General features: G+C 44.3%; 1 protein-coding gene across 8 annotated transcripts in view; it reads right to left on the reverse strand.

Annotated features, from left to right (window-relative positions):
- NFATC1 (nuclear factor of activated T cells 1) overlaps window positions 1-23,281 on the reverse strand; it is a 117,863-nt gene that overhangs the window by 35,863 nt on the left and 58,719 nt on the right. For 6 of the 8 annotated variants that reach the window (XR_012774294.1, XM_075493650.1, XM_075493647.1 and 3 more), the window contains exons 7-8: window positions 12,933-12,988; window positions 11,510-11,642 (exon numbers count right to left, since the gene is read on the reverse strand). Coding sequence is in view for 6 of the 8 variants with exons in the window: in XM_075493650.1 (XP_075349765.1) it covers window positions 11,510-11,642; window positions 12,933-12,988 (189 nt within the window). In the remaining 2 variants the exon portion in view is untranslated. Of the gene's footprint in view, window positions 1-7,258; window positions 8,856-9,834; window positions 9,890-11,509; window positions 11,643-12,932; window positions 12,989-23,281 lie in introns of those variants that run through there. The other 2 variants (XR_012774295.1, XM_075493651.1) reach the window with 2 other exon arrangements.

Consider the following 23,281-nt stretch of genomic DNA (forward strand, 5'->3'; position numbering starts at 1 on the left):
TAGAGGTATCTGAGCTTGTTCAACCGAATTGTCTCCATTACCTTTTTTAATGTGTTTTTTCAACACAGTAAAAAAGTCTCCCCTTGCTAAGTATCATATATTTTGTTTGTAATGCTAATCTCATCACTAGAATAGGTATCACACTGAAAGACAGAAAAAGCATTAATGCTGAAATGGTGAAGGGATTTGTATCTGACTTATCAGTGCTTTGCCATTTGTATAGCCATTTAACACCGTGCAGAGTGAACGTACAGATCTTACCAAGCTGGGATGGCAGCCACTCACTCCCCTTTAAAAAACTGTAAATGTCTTCACAGGGTACCAGTTTGGAGAAGGAAGCTCTGTAGGATTTTTTTTTTTCCAGGAGAGACCACTACTAATGACCTAGATGATCTGGAATCAGACCTGCAAAGCTGAGCATGTCAGCAGAAACGCAAGACATTAACACTTCCCTTTCTGGCTAGTCCTCAACTTTTGTATTTTACATGAATAGCTATATTACTTGACTTGTGGAGGACTGATATGCCACAAATTGCTACATTACACCAGTTAACAGTTTATTTATGACACTCTATCCTGTATCTGCTTCTCCCCAGCCTATGCAATGTCACCAAATGGAGTAACAAAGGCCAAAAATCTTCGCTGATGTTTGTATTTCCAAACTCAACTCAAAACGAGCTGTGGGTCTGACCTCCTGGTTGTTCTGAAAATACCCTGAATGTGTCAAAAGTTGGTGTAAATCACCTTATATTCTTTCTTTAAAAGGGCAGCCATTTACTGCCACTTTGCAAAGGACTGCTGTCGGCCCAAGGCAGGAGCTGTGGATATTTCAAGGCACACCTTCCATAACCAATGCAGGAACAGCCTGTACCTGTACTCACTAGCTACCCACTTAGCATCATGGTGTCTATGGCATTACTCAAACAAGTTAAAATACTTGCATGTAATAAGGCTAGCAATTCCTAACACACTACCCACTGTCTCACTGACTTCTGGGGGTCTGAGACCCTCAGGTGGGGCAGGCAGCTGCAGCTGACTTAGAGCAGCTGAGGACACAAACCTTACGTGCCCACCATCACCATTTTCTCCTAGGCAGGAACCCAGGGGGTTCCTCCAGAGCAGCCAGGGCTGATCACCAGCCAGCCATGGACTACCATTACTATTTACCTACTGACTCGTGCTTGATTAACTGCAAATCTTTGCAGATCTCAGCTAGAAAAAGGAGTTTCATTCTCAAATACATCCCTAGCTAGCTGCCTAACACATATCCATTTCCACCATCACTCACTTGCACAAGTGAATATTTCACACGGGGAGATGCGACATGATACAGAGAGTACAGTTAAGTTTCTCAGGATTAATATTTAACAGAGCACAGTATTAGCCTAACTCCTGGCTCAAATATTTCAAATCTTAAATGACACTCCTAGTCACACAGCAATGGACTGGCAATTAATTGGAAAGCCCTACAGCTATTCAGAATCTGCAAGCACTTTTAGCAGAAACCGGACTATTTCTTAAATTCAGCAGAGCCATATCAAGTGGCAACAAGCATTCTGTCTCAAAGCTGCTCCGTGGTGCTGAGATAACACCCAGTCTTGCAGACTCTCAGCTGGCTAGAATGAAAAATTTTGACTGAATTTGCCATACGCTGAGATTTGCCAGTAATAAATTGCAGCAATGAAGCCAGAATTTGTATAATTCTAAACAGAAAAGATGATGCAGTTTTTACATACACTTAGACTCAAAAGTAAGGTTACTGGTTTAAGAGACCCTACTTTGCTGAAGGATCAGGCCCTTGCCATAAAAAGGAAAAAATGAATGCAAGTTCGGTTCACATGGTGAATTTTTAAATGCTTGTTACTTCACAATGCATTAGGTCGGCCAACAGATGATTTTAAATAGTCCTCAATTTTGAGTATTAAAATATGACAGAGCTCACAGTTCTAAATTAGTCTGATAAGCAACTTAATCTGTGCTAATTGGTTTTCAATGGTTCGATGATGCCTTCTTAGACTCTGGACTCATGTCATTATGTCATCTAATTTAATACAAAGTTCTGAGAACTGCGCGGTGGCAGCAGCCCTGGCTATAAATCAAAGCTTCTTACTCAGGGTTATGACATCATACCGAGGCACTGGGCAGAAGACAATGGTCCTTCTGTGTGGGTCTGAATCTGCGAGAAATATTTCAGCCAGTTCTGCGAGCCCATGTTTAAATGAAAGGGCTTTCTAGCAGGTAAAAAGTTAATATATCAAACCTTGAAGAAAAATAATAAATCATGCACATTCAGTAAAGGGAGTCAGAAAGTGCTTAAATATAAATTATATGTATTTTTTGACAATTCTAACAAGTCTGTTTGCTTTTACACTTTAGCAATTCAGAAGGATTTTTAAACTTTTTTTTGGGGGGTGCTATTAAAATATGTGAACTGAGAAAATATAATCATATAAATTAAACAGATGTTTATCCTGATTAACCTTAAACTAACAAATTCCTATTTCCACGTAGTATTATCAGTGCAGACATTTATGGCACTATAATAGATTTATTTTACCTTTAAGTTTGATTGAACCTATCAAACAAAATAGCCACCTTTCACAGTGCAGACTATGATGTAGTTCCCTGGCACTGGCACACAGATTTTGCTTAGCATATGAAAATCAAAACACTACTTTTTTCATCATGTGCACACACACATTTCTTCAACTTCTGCACTAAACGTCTCGTAGCTGGTAAGAATTTGGGATGAGACTTTCAAAGAGGGTTGAGGAGTTAGGTGGCTAAATCTCCATTACTGAGCTGAGCTCTGAAATGCCGTTTGTGCCTTCGAAAGCCTCCCCCATCAGTCAGTTTTGAGCCAGGCAGCACACCCTCTTTTCACCACGAACCAGGCATTCCTTCAGAAGATGCTGCGCAGGTCATCCCAACTGCTGCCTCTGCTCTGCTGCTGGCCAACTGGAGACACAGATAGGAATGTGGACACATCTCCATGTACAGCTTAGCTACTATGGATTTGTGCAAAGACAAAATCCTGGCTGCTGCAGCAGCATCGGCTGGATCCAGCAGGCTTGAGTGGAGCGAGGACCTCACCCTTTGTTCTGACTCTGGAGCAGTCTGGTGATAGGGAGAGGTAATGGGCTGGCTGCCCTCAGAAACTATAATCCCCCTGTTTTGTAACACCAGAGCAGCAGTGGCCGAGCAAAACTTTCTGAAACGCCCTGCCAGCGTATCTGCAGTAGTGGCAATCTCAGTGACAAGGGACAGGCACTCAACCTCAGGGATTTCCTGAGACAGTCACTACAAGGGCCTTTGCAGATGCTGTCCGTGAACTGGATATTTTTCCCTAGGTACCAATTCAACCAAAACATTTTTTGAAGGTCAAGCTACTATCAAGCCTTTGCTTTTTAGTTAATAAAACCAGAGTACAGTGACTCAGAAACAAAGGGAGCCTCACGCTATCAAGAAGCTGTAGGCAGCACACATGCCTGCCTGCCCTCTTCGGGTTTATGTGTATATATTTTTATGGGATCAGATGCATATGTACAATTTTATACAAGAATAGCCTCCAGGTAGCTGGAAGTCTTGTGCATACATCTCAGCGTATAATCTCAGACAGTGCCATTATCTGATTAGAAAGTGCTTTTCCAGCTAACTCATTTACTAAATGCTTTTCAACAGCTGTTAAACTATAAGGTTATTCAATGCATATTTATGACACAGAAGATTATATATGGTAGCTTGGTGCATACACTGTTAAACTGGGTGGGGAGGAGTGGAAGGTAGGTGGAGGGCATTTGGGTTGTGTTAGTACAGAAGATATGCATTAGCTTTCTTTCGAAAGAATAGGGGAAAATTCTTAAAAGCCATGATTCATTTCCCATCATAACACCTTATTAAATCCTACAATGTTGAAAAAGATAAATCAAGACCTGTGGTATGCCCGCTTGGGCTGCTCTACTGCTGCTCCCACAGCTCAGCACCTGGCTCCACCACTACCTTGAGCTGGAGGTTTAACTGTGCACAACACCCAGGCTGCACTGGCCAAGGCTTTCTATGTCATTTCTGTCAGACATGTTGAAATTCACCGGGGTGAGGTCTTTTTTGACAATGCGGCACAACATTACACCGCCAGCGCTGACATTACTCCTGCTCTCCCAACGAGGAGAATAGGAAAGCAGGGGCTGTGGGCAGGGGTCCCACAAGGCAGCAGCGTGGGGGCAGCCTGACGCTCCTCATCCCTGGCAGTCCTGCGGGAAGCTCTGTGGGGACAGGCTGGCAGGAAGGCACCCTTACTGTGCCAGTCCTACTCCCAGATCTGCCCTCTCTGGAGAGGGGTTTGGACCTGGCTGACTTCAGCCATCTTGGCTCTGACATGGTCTTTGTCTTCAGAGACGGATGCAGTCCCTCCCACAGCCAGCAAAACACATCCTCGCCCCATGTATTTCACCTCCAGCAGCCACCACCATCGCATCCCCTTTAGGATCAATCACTGGGCTAGATTAATTATGGTGATCAGCCGCTTGAGGAGAACAAAAATAACCATCTCCTGTAATCCAGCCCATGTAATTGTAAACCCTATTCTCCCTCACGCAAGTTTTACCTTTTGGCTTTTAAGCTAATTGGAAGATCCTATAGCCCCACGCTTGCTAACATATGCACGTGAAATCACTGGGAAGTAAGGGAGGGAGTCCTCGAAATGCTCATGCAGATGGGTTCAGTGACCAAAACTACAGGCTGGGTTTTGTTGTCTGAAGGGGAATATTTGAAAAGGGAGGTACTGCCAAAAGACAATTTTAGGCACCGGAAGTTAACTATTATGGGTGATCATTGCTGCTGCGACGGAGCCTGCTGGTCAAGACACAGCCAGGGAATTCTATACAGTGCTTGTCCACCCCTGCCTGTTGCACAGGTAATGCTCCTTCTTGGCCTTCCAGATGAAGAGACGGAGCACCGTACAGTGAGGCAGAGTTTTGCCTCTGAAGATCAAGATGACTACATCTGCAAGTTGGATGGGGCTGGCGAGGCTCCCGCCAACAGCCAAAATGGGATGTCACCTGTATGAAGCATGGGCAGCTCTAGTGGGGACCCAGCAACTGGGAGAAAAAGCACCCGAGGGCATAACGCTGGTGAGCGCAATGTGTGTCCTTGTGCGGCTGCTGGAAGGGAGCAGAGGGGCTGATGCGCCCAGCAATGATGAATTTTGTGATCCTCTTAAATGGAAACAGGACTCTGACAAAATCTTGCCTGCTTTTTGTTACTCTGTTAAATGTCAAAAGTAACAGTCAGCCACCTAGCAGCCAAAATGAAATAAACTGTAACAGCGCATTGTGTAAAAATGAGCAATCGTGATTCATATTTTTACCTAAAATTAAAAAAAATACCCAGGGGCCAACCTTCCCCCCTGTCTCTCCTGTTGCCCTGCCCTGATCTGCACAGGCTTTGCGATAGCCCAGCTGCTCCCTGGACTGGATGGAAACACTTCCAGCAGGTCCGAGGCTTCAGGCCTGGCTTGGCCATGCTCGGTCCCCTCTCACACGGCCCCGGGAACGTGGCACTGACCTGAGGCGGGCCTGGGCATAATGCACTCCTACTGACTTCCATGCCCCTTCCTCTGGCTCCCCAGGCCAGCTGCAAGGCGCTGCCCGCTGTGGCACTGCCGCGGTCATGTTGCATATGCTGCAGGTTAGGATCCTTTCACAACCCAGGCACTAAATTTGGACCCACCTCCCCAACCGCCCCCGAATTACCACCATTTTGCAGACATGGCTGGGCTAATAATTTTGCCAGCCTTGAGCATGAAAATTCAACAAACACCCAAGAGGTGAGAGGTGTCAGAAGATGATCGTCAAAAGCTGTGCTCTGTGTCACATCAGAATGGCAATGCTTTGCATCATCATTTTATTGTTTTCTGCTAAGGCGGCCGATGTCACCTTTTAACTTAGAAAGTGAGCTGTGGGCGGAAGAGCCGAGGTGAAACAGAGGCACGGCTGCTCAATGCAATCACTAGAAAACTGCTGATTGTACTCATCTGTAGGGCAGGCAGGAGATAATTTTAGAGCAGAGGCAGGAAGTTAGGAGGATGCTGACAGCAATGCACGCCCTTTTCAGAAGCACACCAAGAGCTTCACTTTCATAGAATCATAGAATGATTTGGGTTGGAAGGGACCTCAAAGATTATCTAGTTCCAACCCTCCTGCCATGGGCAGGGACACCTTCCACTAGACCAGGCTGCTCAAAGCCCCATCCAACCTGGCCTTGAACACTTCCAGGGATGGGGCATCCACAACTTCTCTGGGCAACCTGTTCCAGTGCCTCATCACCCTCACAGTGAAGAATTTCTTCCAAATATCTAAGCTACATCTACCCTCTTGCAGTTTAAAGCCATTACCCCTTGTCTTATCACTACATGCCCTCGTAAAAAGTCCCTTCCCAGCTTTCTTGTAGGCCCCCTTCAGGTACTGGAAGGCTCCTATAAGGTCTCCCCGCAGCCTTCTCTTCCTCAGGCTGAACAACACCAACTCTCTCAGCCTTTCTTTATAAGAGAGGTGCTCCAGCCCTCTGATCATGTTTGTGGCCCTCCTCTGGACTCACTCCAACAGGTCCATGTCCTTCTTATGTTGGGGGCCCCAGAGTTGAACACACTACTCCAGGTGGGGTCTCACGAAAGCAGAGTAGAGGGGGAGAATCACCTCCCGCAACCTGCTGGTCACACTTCTTTTGATAGAGGATACGGCGGGCTTTCTGGGCTGCAAGCACACATTGCCAGGTCATGTTGAGCTTCTCATCAACCAACACCCCCAAGTCCTTCTCCTCAGGGCTGCTCTCAACCCATTCTCCTCCCAGCCTGTATTTGTGCTTGGGACTGGCCCGACCCATGTGCAGAACCTTGCACTTGGCCTTGTTGAACTTCATGAGGTTCGCACGGGCCCACCTTTCATGTCACCGGGCTGTAACCAACAATACTAAGGCACATCTAGTCACCAGAGGCGGGGTCTCAGCACAGCTCCGTACCCACAGATTCAAAGGACCTCCGTCCCCATCAAGTCACTTGTCTATGTGGCCACGTTTTCAGAGGAGCTCAGCACCCTGGGGGCTTGTGCAGGTGCCTGCAGGGTGGCAAAAAACCTGCAGAAAAGCTGGCTCTACGAGTGAAGGCTGTGCACTTGGAAATCTGGCCCTACGGGTGGCGAAACGCATCTCAAATTAAAGCTGCCCAGCATATCAATGCCATTATAATAAATACTAGAAGTAGTGAAATGATTTTTTAATAATGCTTTGACAATTAAGAAGCCTGACAGAAACAGAAACTGGAAATACTTTATCATCATCTCTTTGCAAAAGTGTATTTTTCATTCCAGTAAAAGAAACACATCAACTTTCCTTTTTCCATCTTATTAAATATTTCCTAGACAAACTAGCCTGTCTTTGCTTAGTCAAATATCACTACTTGTCTAAATAAAATTCAAAGAAAAACTTCTATGTTCACCGTTCTTCATATCAATATTCATTAGATAACAGAAATCATAGAGAGCATTTGCTCTTATCTGTGACAAGTTCTTGAACACATTTCCTCTATTTTGATGTACCTACTTAAAAGAAATCTGAATAAAGAGAGATCTAACCCTTATCATTCAGTGTGTTGTTTAAAGTCTTCTGACCTGGAGAACTCCTTCAGCTTTCTTAGCAGATGAAAGCACAGGATTTGGAACCACAGCATACATGTCTGATTGCTTGTGTGCTTCTTCAGCCTCTCCAGATTAGTTTATACCTCAAATGCTACCGCTTATGTCTAGTGATTTCAGAAGACTATTCCTCCTGTTTGAAATGCATATATGGGCCAATGGTATAATAAATTCATAGAAGCAAAATGATATGCAGTCATAAACAGAAATGAAAACCAAGCTTTTTTCTAGAGGGTAGGGTTCACAAATGCAGGGTTCACCAATGGTCTTCTGAAATGTTCTGCTGCACGTAACGGAGCTGCAGAGCACACCTGCACAGAGCTGCAGCAGTGGAGGGACTTTAAAAGCTGAATATCCGAGCATCTGCTCATTGTGCTTTGCTCAGACTCCTGACTGCGGTGTCCAGTCCTGCGCCTTCCTCCTCAAATTCTGATGGGATGTGGCAATGCAAAATGTATTAGTACTTACCATATGAGCTGCGGGAATTCACCTGTGCCAGAATGGTATGGGAACTACTTATATTTCTGTGCCAGGCAGGTCTAGGGAGAAGTCTCAAGAGCCTACAGCCTGCAGGCTCCAGGACAAAACTGATATGCAATTGCTCAACGATGCGTAATATTGAAGCAACACTAAAAAAAATGACATTACAGTCATTTCTGTACAATATAGGCTAAATACAGGATTCAGGGATTGCTCAAATTCAGCAGAACAGTAAATCAAAATTTCAATTAAAAGTGGATTATGAGTACTTAGGTTTACGGTCTGTCCCAAGCCAAAGACTTAAGCAAGCCCGTCTTCCAGACCTTGGCTGTCATTTGTGAAGCATCTACTTTCTGTTTTGTTTTGTTATTTAAACTTCTCATTTACAGAGCAGTAAGATTTTCATTTTTACAGCTTTTTTTTTTCTTTCTGAGGCAGGAACTCGTCTTCACCAAGTAAGTCTCTGCTCTGCAAAACACTTGAGCTAACACAGTGGAAAAGTACAATCCTGCCACATCTCCGCAGCACAGGAGAAGCCTTACGGTGGCGAAACCGTAACAGTCTGCTGGAGAGGGCAGCTTGTGCTGGCTGCATGTCACAGAGCTGTACTCCATGGAGATGCTATAGGACCATCCACGGGAGGTGGGATGAGTGAGGCCACGTGTCCCTGGATCCACTGGCTGTTTTCCCCTAGGGAATGAGAAACAGGAGCTACAGGAAAAAAAAAACTATTGCTCTGTGGTCGGGGTGGGAACTGCACAGTGAGCCCATGGCTCTCCCGCTGGTTGCACCATCTGTGCGTGCCCACACCCACCCCAGGAGCATGGCCAGCGGGCTCACACAATGTTTAGGCTTTAGTCCATATACAGTATTTTGCTTTGGCACAGTCCAGTTGAGCTGTAAAATATGTCTAATGTGTGTCATGCAGCTTTTAAAAGATCCCTCATGCAGAAACACCTGCAAAATTATGGTAGGCACTGAAATGTTAGCATTTTGACTAGTCCTAAAGCACAGAAGGAGAAGAAGCTTACAGGATACCATCTGATTTGTGTAAACCCACATCTTACACTTGATGATCACTCTGACATTTGCTTGTCAAAAACCTACACCTTCTATGTTCATGGGATTTGTTTAAACAAGAAACAAAGTGTTACCTGGACCAAAATAGTGCTTATCTCCTTTATATTTTTTTTTACACTAATCACACAGTGGTTGTTGACTCAACTATTTTTTTCTTCATAAGCTAAACCTTGGTTTTCTACAATGTCTTGAAACATTAAAAGAATGTTGTGACTGAAATCAAACAAAGCAGAACATCCTAAAATGAATCCTAGAAATACAGCAGCGTAAATGACCAATTCAGTCATTGTGCATGGTTTCTGAATACGTAGTCAAGGTGATCCTATCTATTTTTGAAGGGCACGATGGAAACAACCACCAGCAACATAAGGGCAAAACCTTACAGCTACAACACAGGCATAATAAAAACTTACTATACTATTAATTCTAATGATTGCAGAAGCACATTCACTCTTACCACTGTTGAGAGAGTTTGCAAAGAACGTAAGATGTTTTTCAATTACGTATATGCACATATACATATATATTAAGAGAATGTGAGTGGAGAACCAAACAGGAATGGGGGGAAGGCGTATTTACTATTCAATACCTGCTTCCTTTTCCCCTACTCTGGTGTTATATTTTTTCTTTCAGGTTTCCCTACACTGAAAAGATTTCACAGGAATTTAAATCAGTACAGCAGACTAAACAAGATTCCCAATGTTTTCAATAATTACCATAATTAAAGATGTCTTTGCAGAATAAAGTCTGGGCTGATTCTCTGTTGCCTGTCACTAGGTAGCTATTCCCATAGCTTCACATCAAATGAAATATCAAATGTTTCAAACTCAATGGTGGTAGCATAAACCAACTTTGCAGTAGTGAATACTATTCCCATGGTTTAGAATAAAATGGTAAAAAATGGCCTATGTAAAGGCTGGAGAGGAAAGATGCTGCTTAATAAACAGCAGTTAACAACAGGCATGTATTTGAAATACTTATGAGGGTGACTTGGGTGGCAAGGCAATACCTGTTGGCCTCTACACCAGATTTTTGTTGCTGAAAAGTGTTGTGCAAGAGAATAACAACTCTTTTTCTTTCCAATTTAAGAAATGAACAGTCTTTAAATACATACAGACATACCCACTGGGGATGAAGTTTGCATAAGTAGGCTGATCTGTGAAGCACAGCTACACAGCACATATGCAATAAGCAGTCAGTTGCCCATGTCAGGTTTCCTGTACTTTTATTTTAAATTAAAGTCCTGATAAAAGTCTGGAGTGCATGCAAGCTAACTACGTGAAATTCCAAATGTGTATTTTATGGGATTTCACCTGCAAAAAGTTGGCAGGTCTCTTCAAGTCATGTGATACGACTCAAGCATTGCTTTGCGGGAATTTCCCTCAGAAGGACTATTTTCACTTGGAAAGTCTACAAAAAAGCATGAATCTAATCATTTTTCTAATTCCTCTTCCTTCCAAAACAACAAAACAACCACCTTTTTTGCCTACTTTCCCCAAAAAAGTGTTCTCAGAAGAAGAGCCATTTCAAATAATAATAATAAAAAAAATCTAAATTTACTTGCTATTAAAACATTCATACAAGCCTGCTTGGAATACAGCTAGCATGAGTATTTTATTGTCACTTCAGAGCCACCAATATAAGCTTCCAAAATAAATTGGCACGTGTTTCTGAACATTTCCTATACATGGAGCATTTTGTATGGAGCACTCTAATCTCCATCCACACTGCGCTTTTCCTTGCTACCCAAGAGCGGCATCAGCCTGGAGCACTATTTCCACCCCGCATGAGACAGTGAGGTGCAGGATGACTGGAAGGAGAATCCCCACACCACCTCCAGCTCGGAGCCCAGCACACTTACTGTGGTGTGAATTCAGAAGTATTATTCAAATGCAAGGTACCCTCTGGGGCCACAAAGTCAGACTGAGGGTTTACAGCAACTTGGCAGAGAGCTCAGCGCGTTCACAATTTGTGGCTACATATGTGAGTTTGTGCTGGGGCTCTTCAGCTCCCAAAAGCAGAAAAAGTCCTTGTTCCAACAGGTCTCTGCCACCAATAAAAAAGAAAATTATCTGCAGAGAAGCAGAAATGGGCAGCAGAGAAAAGGCAGCTCTCATGGTTTGAGTCTCACTCTCATTTTATGGCACCAGGTATACCTCCAAATTACTTGGGTTACTAAAGAATTATCAGAGCCATATATCTTTCTAAGTAATCATCATTATCTCTCATTTTTACTAGCAGAAATAAGGAATATATTTTGTTACCATTAGCAGGAAGATAGGTGAAAAGCTGGTACTGGCTTCTCTTTCTCTTTCCGTTGCAGACATAGAAGTTGACCTGAACAGGGCTGGTAATTCTCTGATTGCGGAAAGGTGGTATCTCAACCACCAATGAATTCTGCAAAAGCAACAAATCAGAAAGTCAAGACATGACTAAGGCAGTCGAGTTGTGCAATAGTATTCACATGTTAACCCCAAGAAGGAGGCACCCGGGCTCACAAGGAGGAACATACTTTCTGCAAGGGAACTTCGTGGGCAGGGATGGCCTCCCGCCACCCCCAGTGTCCTCCATGCCAAGGACTCCACAAGTAGAGAAATAACATTTTCGTATAGCTCAGATTTTTACAAAATCACTAGCCTTCACATCTTCCCTTTGGACAGTAAATACGATACAGCGTATGGACAAGGGTCTGTCCTCCTGCCTCTGGCAAGAATCTGGGACCACAACCAAATCGTGGTCTCTAACTCAGTAGGAGAAAGCACAAGCGCTCGGCTGGCAGGTCATCCCCAGTATACCTCACCCTAACACAACTTCCTTTGAAAGGAGAATTAGGACAGGCATATGATTATTCAAATATTTCCATTTTCCACAGTGAAATGTTTTTTCATATAACAACTCAGGAAGTTTTAAGCATGCTAGTTTCTATGGATGGGAGATCTTGCAAGAACATCTAGTGCTGCAGAAAGAAGGGCTGGAGAGCGTGTAGGTGATCTTCCACTGTCAGAAACCAAATGCTCCAGCATGGGGCTAAGGAATGACTTAGCTGCTAGGGTACCAGCTTACACAAATGCACAGTGAAATCTGCTATGACCATCAAAACCTCCCTTGGCACTTTTTGAACGAATAAAAGGGAACGGTCGTCTTAGCATTTGGCCTGCATTCAGCTGAGGTCTTTAAATTGTTTGCCTGCATGTCTCCAGCAGGTTTGCAGCTAACAAACTGTTGCATATTCCTGCAGAGGTGGGACAATAGCCATATTTCCCACTTATAGTCATGGCTGAGGGAGCTGCACTTCTCCAACCGTGGGACTGATCTCCTGTGAGGGGACGCACATTTCTTCTGCCACGGTAGACGAAAGCCAAGGAAAATGATCAGAAATTGCTTTGGGAGCAAAGGGAAGAACTGACCCAGCAAGACAGAAGATGAGCAGACAGGGCTGGCCCATCCTGGACAATGAAAAAATATTTTCCAAATGGTCTCTCCTACTTTCGGGATAGATTCCAATGAAGGCTTTTTACCCCACGCTCCCATTAAAGAAAGATTTCCAGGAGGGGAGGCCTAAGTACTTGTTCTGTTTCAGTGGGGAGACACAGTGCCAAAGCCTTGGAAATCCCTCTTTAGTAACAGTGCTGGAGAAGGCAATATATATTTTTAATCTTGATGTTAAAATATTTAAGGCAGACTTACTGGCTTGCACATTTCTTTGTCGGTTTTGGCTTCCATTTCCCACACATGGTGACCATCTAAAAGACAAAAGAAAAAGATATCTAGTTCCATCCTTTTTTCTTCTCCCAAGCCTACAAAAGAATGACTTTTGCAAAAAATTCTCTTTGAAGGGTCACTGCATATATGAAAACCAGCTCTCAAAATGCGTTGGCCAAGCGTTGCCCAACCATCTGGGTAACCCGCAATGGGAGTCCACTTAGCTTTTTTGAAAGGGGGAACCACAATCCAGAGCGCATGATACTGTGATGGGGGAAAGCCACTGGGAGTTTATTCTGCCACTAGTTTGGATAAAATATGCAACTGTTCTACACCTTAGTTTCCCAAACTTTCAGACAAAAATACTGCTACCTGTGAGGCCTTTTGATCACTACCTATGCAGTAAGTCATATTCAACATTAATATTAAACAAAACAAAACAAAACAAGTAGTATTAAAGAAGCTCCTCAGCCACGCAGTATTTCATTTTAATAAAATCCTAGTCTGGCTTGTCATAATTCTGCTGCTTGGATCAAAAGGCAAGGCCATAGGCTGGGAAACATAGCTTTTGACTCCATTTTAAAGTTGGTTTAGCTCAGCTACAGTGGTCCCACCTACGGTTTTCTGGAGCTGCTTCTAGTGGTGTGTTGGCTCCTCCTAATTTACTGTATTTATGTTTTCAAGCAAACATAGATTTAAGCCACAGCTATCACTTTTTCTGGGGAACCATCTTTTGGAAGAAATCGATTTTGGCTCATCATTTTTCCTGCGCCTCACTGATACAGAAGTCACTGGTCAATAATAGGTTTTCTTCCTTCCTCGTGGCTTCAAAACTCAACAGCAAAGAAATTAGAAAAATAATACAAAACGTAAGGTTTCCATTCTGCAGGCCTAGAAAAACACAAACATGTATGAAAGGCCACAAGCAGACTGCTGTCTAAGTTGGGCAGTGGGGACACATGCAGCTTCATGAGTCCCACCATTGTCAGATGTCACCGGAATGAAAGGGAAAATGAGACTTTATGTCATCTCTTTTGTATATTTATTGCAGCATCGGGACATACAAATGCAAATATTAGCTATTTTGAACTTCATCACATAGACGTGGGCCTGCCTTAGAAAAACAGCTCTTGCCAAGGTAAAAGAGTGAATGCACTTTTTCTTCTCTCTTCACTTTCATGGCCAGGATGGAGGTGACGCATTTAGAACTGCCTGATTTATTACAAATGTCTGTAAATAATATTTTTGTGTACAGCTGTCCTACTGTGAAAGGAATGCTGGTGAGGGACTAGCCCTGGCAATTGTTTTAACGTCCAAAAACCCTTTCTTTTTAATGTATGGAAAGGACCTAAAGAAGTGCAACGTGAAAGCTGCAGCACAAATAGCACAGTGGATTTGGCAGGTCTTTCTGCAGGAAACAATTAGAAGATCTACCCTTAGTTTCTTCCTACATTTTAAATTTTGACGCTGGAAAAGGAATCCCTTTAATTGGTACTGCCACGTTTGGCTGCGGGGAGGGGAGCAGCCAGACTATGCTCGAGTCTCCTTAATGATGCCTTTTGAGAGCGCCAGAATTGAAGCAGACTTCTCAGGAGGACTGGCGATCACTTCACAATTTATCCAACAGATGCTTCCCCGGAGCTGTCAGTAGAAAAAGCTGACTGAAATTCAGCAAGCCAGGACACATCCCTTGCCTGGGAGCAGCCTCCTTTATCTCCCCCTCCCTCCCTATAGAGCTCCTGTAGCCCTCCCTTCCTGCCCCCCCAATTAATTCAATCAGTTATAAAAGTAACGCAACACCGACACTATCACACATTTTGCAAAGTCTAGGAACTTCTGCTTTGTAAGGGCTTTGTTGGTGTTTTTTTTATTTAAATCTACAGTCGTCCTGACTAGTAGTTAACATGTGGTCAATTTGCCTTTGTAAATGGATTACCAGAAGTTCAGGGTTTTTTCCCTATTTCTTAATTTCTGCTTTGCAAGACGAATGATCTGATTCGGGTTTCTGTTTTTTATTTCCTGCCGATACTTCAGTAAAATTCAAAACAACTCCATCTCTAGCTAATCTTTCAATTACTTCATGCAGCACTGCCTTTACGCGCTTTTGAAATTTTTATGATGACAAAGAGAGTTTGTTCAGAAATATTTTAAATGCTGTAATCTAAACTATTAGGAAAATAAAAATCCAGAGCCGTGGCTTGTCTTTGCAAGCTAATAAGAACAATACGGGTTTCGCTCCAAGAAATTCCCTTGAGACTGTCCAGACCATTGCAGCTCAGTGACTGAGGGGAAGAGAGGGAAGACGTAGGGAATAGACAACTCATTAACAGCTAGTGACATTTCATTTAACAAAAACACATGGAGGAAAAGTTGTTATGAAGCAGAGACAAAAAAAAAAAAAAAAAAAAAAAAAAGAAAAAGACAATTCCTCATATTACGTCTGGTGAACCAAGAGGGAAATCTCAACGCCCACAGACTGGGACCAGCTCCAGGAGGGAAACCTTAGACCACTACGTCAACCTCTTACAGTAAACATGTTTTGCAGGTTTATACAGTTCAGCTGAAATTAAAAAAAAAAAAAAAAACAAAAACAAAAAAAAAACCCAGAGAGAGATAGAGAGAGAGAGAAAGGAATAATGGCTCCGGAACGGTTTGTGGGAGCCTGAAGCACCAAGACAATCTGCCTGCACCAGAGAAAACAGTTTTGCCCCCAGTGCCCATACGTCGGGGACCCTGGCGAGCAGGCAGGATGCCGCCTCCCATCAGTGTGTGCTGGAGGAGCGAGGGCTGCTCGACCACAAAAGTTTCCATTGTACGCCTGCCACATCTGCAGCAGCCTGCCTGGTTCGGGGCCCGAGGCAACTCCCTCCTGGCCACCGGCCAACCAAAGTACACCAGAGCAATTTATACCTTTCCAAAATGCAAATAATTCAAATTACAGACATAACACAAAGCTGAAGCAGACACATTTCAGGCATTCCCGTTAAAGTTTACTCTCTGGAATTACCCTACCCAAATGGGCAGTTGTTATATGGGGAGGGCGGGAGACAGAGGCAGGCAAGGAAGGAAAGGAGGAGAAGGGAGAAAACGGCTTTTCCAAAGGTCTCGTTTCATTCCCTTTCATTTCACTATTTACTTTCACCAAGTAATATGAAGTGTCTTCTCCAAACCAAATGCCTGACTTTGTTTTGGAGTTTTTAAGATTTATAGTGTAATATTTTGAACAGAAAGACATCTCTTTATATAGCTAAAAAGTTGTGTCAAGGTATTATACTGGATTTGTTTTATTCTGTGTTTTTTTTTACAAAAGGGAAATAAAACCAAAACACCCGCGCACAGAACTGCAGGGCAAAAGCCCTGCAGAGTCCCCAGCGGGTGTCCTGCTCCCCCAGTGCCAGCAGCAGCAGCAGTTGACCCAACAAAGCCAAGGCTTAACCCGGGGACCCATGCAAGGGCTGGAAGAAGGACCCTCGAATTCTTCCTCCTCCAAAGAGGCAGCGCAGGAGTGTGGCAGTGCCGGGGGAGCGAGAAACCCCCCTGTTTCGCATAGGCTCTCCGACTGCGCCCAGGCTCGGCGCTCCACTGACAGGTGGCCATCAGCGCTGCTGCCAGCTGAAGACACTGGGTTTTGTCAGGAAGCCTGACATTTACAGACCAATTGCTGTTATTTATAGCCATCCCTGCTTCGGGTGCACTTCACCACCAGCGGCTTCAGCCTTTTTTTTTTCGGTGCTGTGACACTCGGAGCACCTGGGATTGCTAATGACGAAAATACCGTGAACCTACCGCGTTACGTGGGGTGGATTTTCAGCTTTGCAAAGCATAAACACCCCGTTTTAACACGCGGCAGCTGAACGGTGAATGGGCCTTTGTAGTCTGCTCTTATCAGCCGCTTGCTCCAGTGTTAAAGGAAACTGCGCACAAGTCCAGAAGTAAAAATACTCTAATTCATTAGGGAATTCCCTGCAGCATGAGTCACTGAACGGCTTCCCCACCACACCCAGCTACAAGATTTCCAAATAAAAAGGTACTGTAGAGACCTGTTTTAACACAGAAGCAGCACTAAAAAGTAGTTGTTTAAATCTAGCAGCATCAGTTATTCACACATAAAGCCTAAAGACCACGATGTATGGATTTTCTTCATGGAAGAGAAACACAAAGAGCTGTAAAGACTTTCCAAATAAATTTTTGTACTGTCTTCCCCTCCTCACTGCCCATCAGGACAGATCCTCCAGGGTATCCAGGACTGGCTTTACCTTCGTACCCCAGGGAACTGCAAGGGTAGTGCCAGGGGTTTGCAAGCGAACAGTCAAATCACCAGTGTAACTTTCATTACAGACCGATGGATGGCAGAAAGTGGGAGGAATATATAGTACCAAAAAAACCCCAAGCCTGGAAACTCAGGAGGGTATAACATTTGGCAACCACTTAAACCTTGCCTCTATGAAACAGGCATAATGGGAGTGTTCAGATATATTTAAGTGATTTCACTTTACTACAGGAGGTTTAAACAGTATATATTCTTTAGTAGTCCTGTGTCCACTTGAGATACAAAAAGAATAGACATTATCTAGGATTTCACTGCCTGTACACAGTGTACATTTTATACTCTTCCAGCCTGCAGAGTTTGACTGCACTGGCTGGACTGTAAATCTGTATTTAGATTCATATATTGCAAATAAGATGGTGAAACTAGCTCTACCCTCCCAAAGGAACCCACTACTCGATTAATGTGTTGTGAAATTACCCTAAACAATAATGCCTGTATTACATCCCAGATTACTTTAACATGTCCACAACAGGCAGGGCACAGATGCAACGCAGAATGATTACACAGCGTAATTTTGAAGTGCTCTGCAAAGCTTGTTTACCTTCCTATTTGGCCCTGTTAATGCATATTCAAATCCCTTAGGAGTGAAGGATTTGCAAGTTTTCAGTTTGTACCCCAACCCCTTTTCCCTGGGAAGTACACTCACGGCACTGAGATGACTGATCTGTGAGCAGGTCCAGAAGGAAAGGATGGGTTTCCAGCCAGAGAAGAGGATGAAGACTTAGGCAAAGTCTTGTCATTTGGACTTAAGAATCATCCAGTTTTGTGCAGAGATGCTATCAGCTTCCGGGTGCAGGGCAGGTTGGGCCAGGTCTGTGCCTGGGCTGGCAATGAGAGAGGCGAAGAGGCGGCTCCGTTGCTTGGAGGAGAGCAGTCTCCACGCCAGTCCTGGGCACGACCCACTGGCGCTGTCTCACCTGCCGCGGATATGCATTGGCATGGGTGTATTAATGCCGGATTTTGCTCCAGAAGCAGCAGCCTTTCGGATCTGGGGATGGCACACGGAGCCAGGGCACTTTTCTAGGCTAGTCTTGCAGGCATCTTGCTGTGAACAACATTTCCGCAGCTATACACCAGCAAGTCCAATAATCTGTGGGTGGGAGGCTATGCCTGTGTTTACACACACATTTACAAGGGACAGGCTATAAGGATGAACCAACACCAGCCAAGCAGTCTGCCATGGGGTGTACAGGGAATATGGGGCAGGAAGAGAGCACGAAAACATTCAGAAATGCAGAGGCAGAGGAGAATAAGTATCTGCAACATAAGTGGCCAGGACCTTTCTTTCAACCGCCTCAATGGCACTTCACCCTCCTGAGATCTGCCATCTCTTAGGGGTCTGTGAGGAGAGAGATGCCCCCTGGTCGTGCGTGTGCCCAGAGTCACCTGCAGAGCAGCTCCAGCTCCTGCCACTGATCCTGCTGGTGCCACGGCCTGCCTGCTGCCCAGCACTTCGTCCCTGCCTGCCTTTCCAGCCACCTTGATCTCTCCTTTGCTCTTTTACTACTTTTGCCATGAGACCACACAGCTGGTCTGATTTTCACCTACTTTATTTCCCTCTTCCTTGCCAGGAAGACCCCAGCTGTTCTTCTCTTGCCCTCCTCACAGCCTACTGTCCTGCTACAGAGACTTCCCCCATAGCTTTGTTCCCCATCCCTGGCATGTCTTCGGACATGCATCAGTCCATGCGCAGCAGGGTTCATGCATAACTGACCTATCTGTATTTCCACATCAAAGCTACTGTATTTGTTTGTGTTTCCTCATAAGCATTTTTGCAGCATATGGATTTTGTCCATTCCTTCAGCTATACCTTTTTGCAGTATTGAGCTGAATATTATGTAGACTTAGGTGTGCCTGTCACGCATGTGATGCTCTCAAGTTACTTTTTCTCTCTTTTTTACCTTAAATTAACAATAAAAAAGTCATGCAGCAACCAGGTGATAAAAACCCAGTACAAACTGTATCTTACAGTACTTTGGCATCTGTGCCAGACATGCGCTTCCTCTCTAGCTGCTCAGCTGGGAAAGCCAAAAGCTGAGGGACTCACTTTGCCTAAACGGTGAGCCTTTTTAGCTGCTTTTACCACAGTATGTCTAACAGACTTAATTATTCTGAGTTCAAGTGTTTGCAAATGAACTGTAATTTTAGTCCAGGTAATTAAAAGGAGGCACTGTGCTGACAACTGACTGATCGGGGTTCATTCTGAGCCAAAAACTATTGGAATTACCTGCCAGATCCTATTTTCAGCAGAATGGAAGCTGGTTATGCAATTTGTGCTCTCTGGCACCTCCCCCTATTCAAATTACCATTGGTCTGAGGGTTTTATTTAATAACTCTCAGTAATTCCAGCTCTAAGACACTCAACTTCCAAGTAAAACTGCAGCTTGACATCCCTGCAAAATCTGTCTAGAGCAGGCAGGTCGAACCATGCACATCCAGCACAGCCACCACCAGCAGTCATGACAATACTTCACTCTGTCTTTGGTTACGTTTGTGTCATCTCCTTGTCTTCACAATTTTACTTTCCTCTGGGAACCTCTAATAGGCTGAATCTCTGACTTTGCCGCTGACACTAAGTAAAATATTCCTGGTCCATCTTCTTCAGTCTAATCTGTCTCATATTTTCTCAGAGACTACTGGAGTAACAAACCTCACAGCCAGTTTAAACCAAGTTCCAAATTTTCCTTCCATGAACAATTCTTTTCCTCTACTTCTGTGCTTGATGCCAACACCACCACCTGTACTATAGCTACTCCTACTTCTTTCTCATCTTAAGACATAAGTTTGATCCAAATGCTTTCAATTCTTCCTTCTTGATTATTTTTTAAGACACAAACTCTTCATTTTATCTATATGGCCACAAATTCTCATCTTCCAGAGACATCCCATTACGGCAACCCCTCATGACTTTTTAGCAGGGTCTAAACAGTAAGCTTTTGAGTGGCATTTTTATTTTTTCCATCTCATTGTCCCCCTCATGTCCCTTTTCTTGTTTCTCTTGTCCAAGAAGGTTGGGCTCAATCTTAGAGGTCCCTTCTCCTCTCCTCTGATTGACATCAGCCTTGACATCAGCTTCCCTGCAACAAGGTACACCTTGGAAATGTCTTATCTCTCTATTCCTCTCTTAAATGTCATTGTACTCTCTTCCACATTGCTCTTGAAGGTGTAAACTTACTCCGTCCACAGACCTAAAAAGGAACATGCTCCTCTTCCCTCAGCTCACCCCACTTTTCCTGTGATGCCCACCTGAGACATGAACCAATTCTTAATGATGTCAGGGAAGTAATAGGAGATAAGGAATTGTGCTTTTCCAAAAGAGGTAGATGATCCCTCCAAAACCTAAGTACTTTGGAGGTATCCCCTTGTATTGGTTTATGTGGCAAGGTTTTGGTAGCGGTGGGGCTGCAGGGGTGGTCTCTGTGAGAGATGCCAGAAGCTGCCCCCATGTTGGACAGAGCCAGCTCCAGCTGTCTCCAAGATGGACCCACCGTTGACCAACACTGAGTCCATCAGCAAAGCTGGTGGTGCCTCTCTGACAATGTATCTAAGAAGGGGTAAAAAATGCTGTGCAGCAGCTGTGAGAGAGAGGAGTGAGAATATGTGAGAGAGAGAACCCTGCAGGCACCAAGGTCAGTGAAGAAGGAGGGGGAGGAGGTGCTCCAGGCACCTGAGCAGAGATTCCCCTACATGGAGAAGAGAATGGTGAAGCAGGTTGTCCCCCTGCAGCCCATGGAGACAACCACACTGCAGCAGATATCCACCCTGCAGCCCGTGCAGAGCCCATGCTCCTGGAGAAGGCTCCTGGCAGGAGCTGCAGCCTGTGAAGAGGAGCTCACACAGAGGTAGGTTTTCTGGCAGGAACTACGGCCATGGGGACCCACGCTGGAGCAGTCTGTTCCTGAAGGACTGAACCTCGTGGAGAGGACTCCCACTGGAGCAGTTCATGAAGTACTGTCTCCCGTGGGAGGGACCCACACTGGAGCAGGGGAACAGTGTGGGGAGGAAAGAGAGGCAGAGAGGAGCTGTTATGGACTGACCACAGCCCCCATTCCTTGTCCCCCTGCGCCACTTGGGGGAAGGAGGTAGAAGTCAGGAATGAAGGAGTGAAGTTGAGCCTGGGAAGGGAGGAGGGGGTAAAGGTGGTTTTTAGTTTTGCCTTTGTTTCTCAGTATCCTACTCCGTTTTTAATTGGCAATAAATTATTTTCCCAAAGCGGAGTCTGTTTTGCCTGGGACAGTAACTGGTAAGCAATCTCCCTGTCTTTATCTTGACCCATGAGCTTTTTCATCTTATTTTCTCCCCCCTGTCCTGTTGAGGAGGGGGAGTGAGAGAGCAGATTGGTGGGTACCTGGCAGCCAGCCAAGGTCAACCCACCACACTCCTTTCCTCTACTGTCTTTAGGCACTGATTGCTTCATTAGACTCTCAGCTTTCTGGTAAGGGCTGTGAATTCCTGTATGTTTGGACAGAGGGTCCTACTGGAGCAGTAACAGTAAAAACTATCTGAAATCTTGTGCTAGTTATAAAAGTTCAGAGACAAAGCTTTGATTGCACAGATACAGCTGCTTGAAGCTACTTAGTCTGGTGAAGACATGAAAGAATAAACTTCAAGCATTCAGTCACAGTTTCTCTAATAATTAAAAATTTACAGGATTACTCAGACAAGTGACTTTTAACTAGAGACCATATGATTATTCCTTATTTCTCTGTTGTCCGCAGTAAGTATCTGTGATTGATTGATCTCGTTCTTCACTGTGAGAGCAACACCCTGGATGAGGCTTGTTGCTGCTGATACCATCTCATGCATATGGCTGCTGTCCCACTCTGTCTTCGCCATTCCCTAGACTAAACAGCCAGGAAAAACTGAAACGTGCTGACATTTCCTACAATCTACATCACTGCTCCTTCGTGCATGTGAAAGGGTTCCGCCATCAAATGACTCCACCATTTCATGACACTATTTGCCCAAGGATATCTATTTCTGGGCAGTGGCCAGAAACCCCTTCAGCTATCAATACATCTCTAGGAAATAGGTTCAAGTGACCTTCACATGAACTCTGTGCTCCCAACTTGTATGCCTTTGAAGTTTCCAGTTTATCTAGTTTCCAAAATTTTTAACCTCACTGCACATGAGTCAGCGTGCAACCACTCACTGCCAACTGGAACGTGTGTCCTGAACATGGATAAACAGACAGATAAAGACAAAATTATGTAGTATCTGTCCATCTGACTAGAGGGGGAAAGGGAGTTTTGCCACTTGCTTATTTATTATGTGAGCTACAGTATGATTACCAGTGTGAAACATGACCCTTTTTTGGCCAGTTGCCCCCCAAACTGTGACTGCTACTGGCAATGGAAAGAGCAATGGAAAGATCTCTGAGAATGTAAGATCTTTTACCAAATGGAGCTCTGCCAAGACTCAGGTCACCCGTCTCCCCATCACATCACATCACGTCAAAACAGACTCCAAACCCTGAGCTCCAAAGCGTAGCTGAGTCAAACCAAAAAGCCCACATGCTTCTCCAACGCATCCGTTCCATCCACATGCCACTCAAATGTTTCGTCAACATATCATTTTCCAGAACTTTTTATAAGTTCTCCTGAAGCTAAAATACTGCACTTGCGTTACCTGTCGTACAAGGTAACTTTTGCTCACACTACATACAGGAAACAGAAGTGAATTTCTCAGACTGACATTTGTACCTTAAAGCAGCAACTGATTTATTCTAATCTTTGCCAGAGACAGTGAAATTTGAGAGGAACAAAAAAAACCTGTGAAATGCTTGAGTGGACACTTAAATTAAACCAGCTTCCTTCTTTTCCATATCACATTTACTTTGTGCAAACACTCGGCTGACCAAGCTTGACCACATGTCTAATGGGAGGCAAACTCTAAGTTTTCCCATCTGAAATACTTACAGAAAAGCATGATTTCCTTTGGCATATACACCAAAAAATTCAGTGATTTCACCCAGCCATCTTTCATCTGCTCTAGTATAATTATT

Source organism: Mycteria americana, chromosome 2 (assembly GCF_035582795.1).
Source record: "Mycteria americana isolate JAX WOST 10 ecotype Jacksonville Zoo and Gardens chromosome 2, USCA_MyAme_1.0, whole genome shotgun sequence".
In the NCBI taxonomy this organism is placed as follows: domain Eukaryota; kingdom Metazoa; phylum Chordata; class Aves; order Ciconiiformes; family Ciconiidae; genus Mycteria; species Mycteria americana.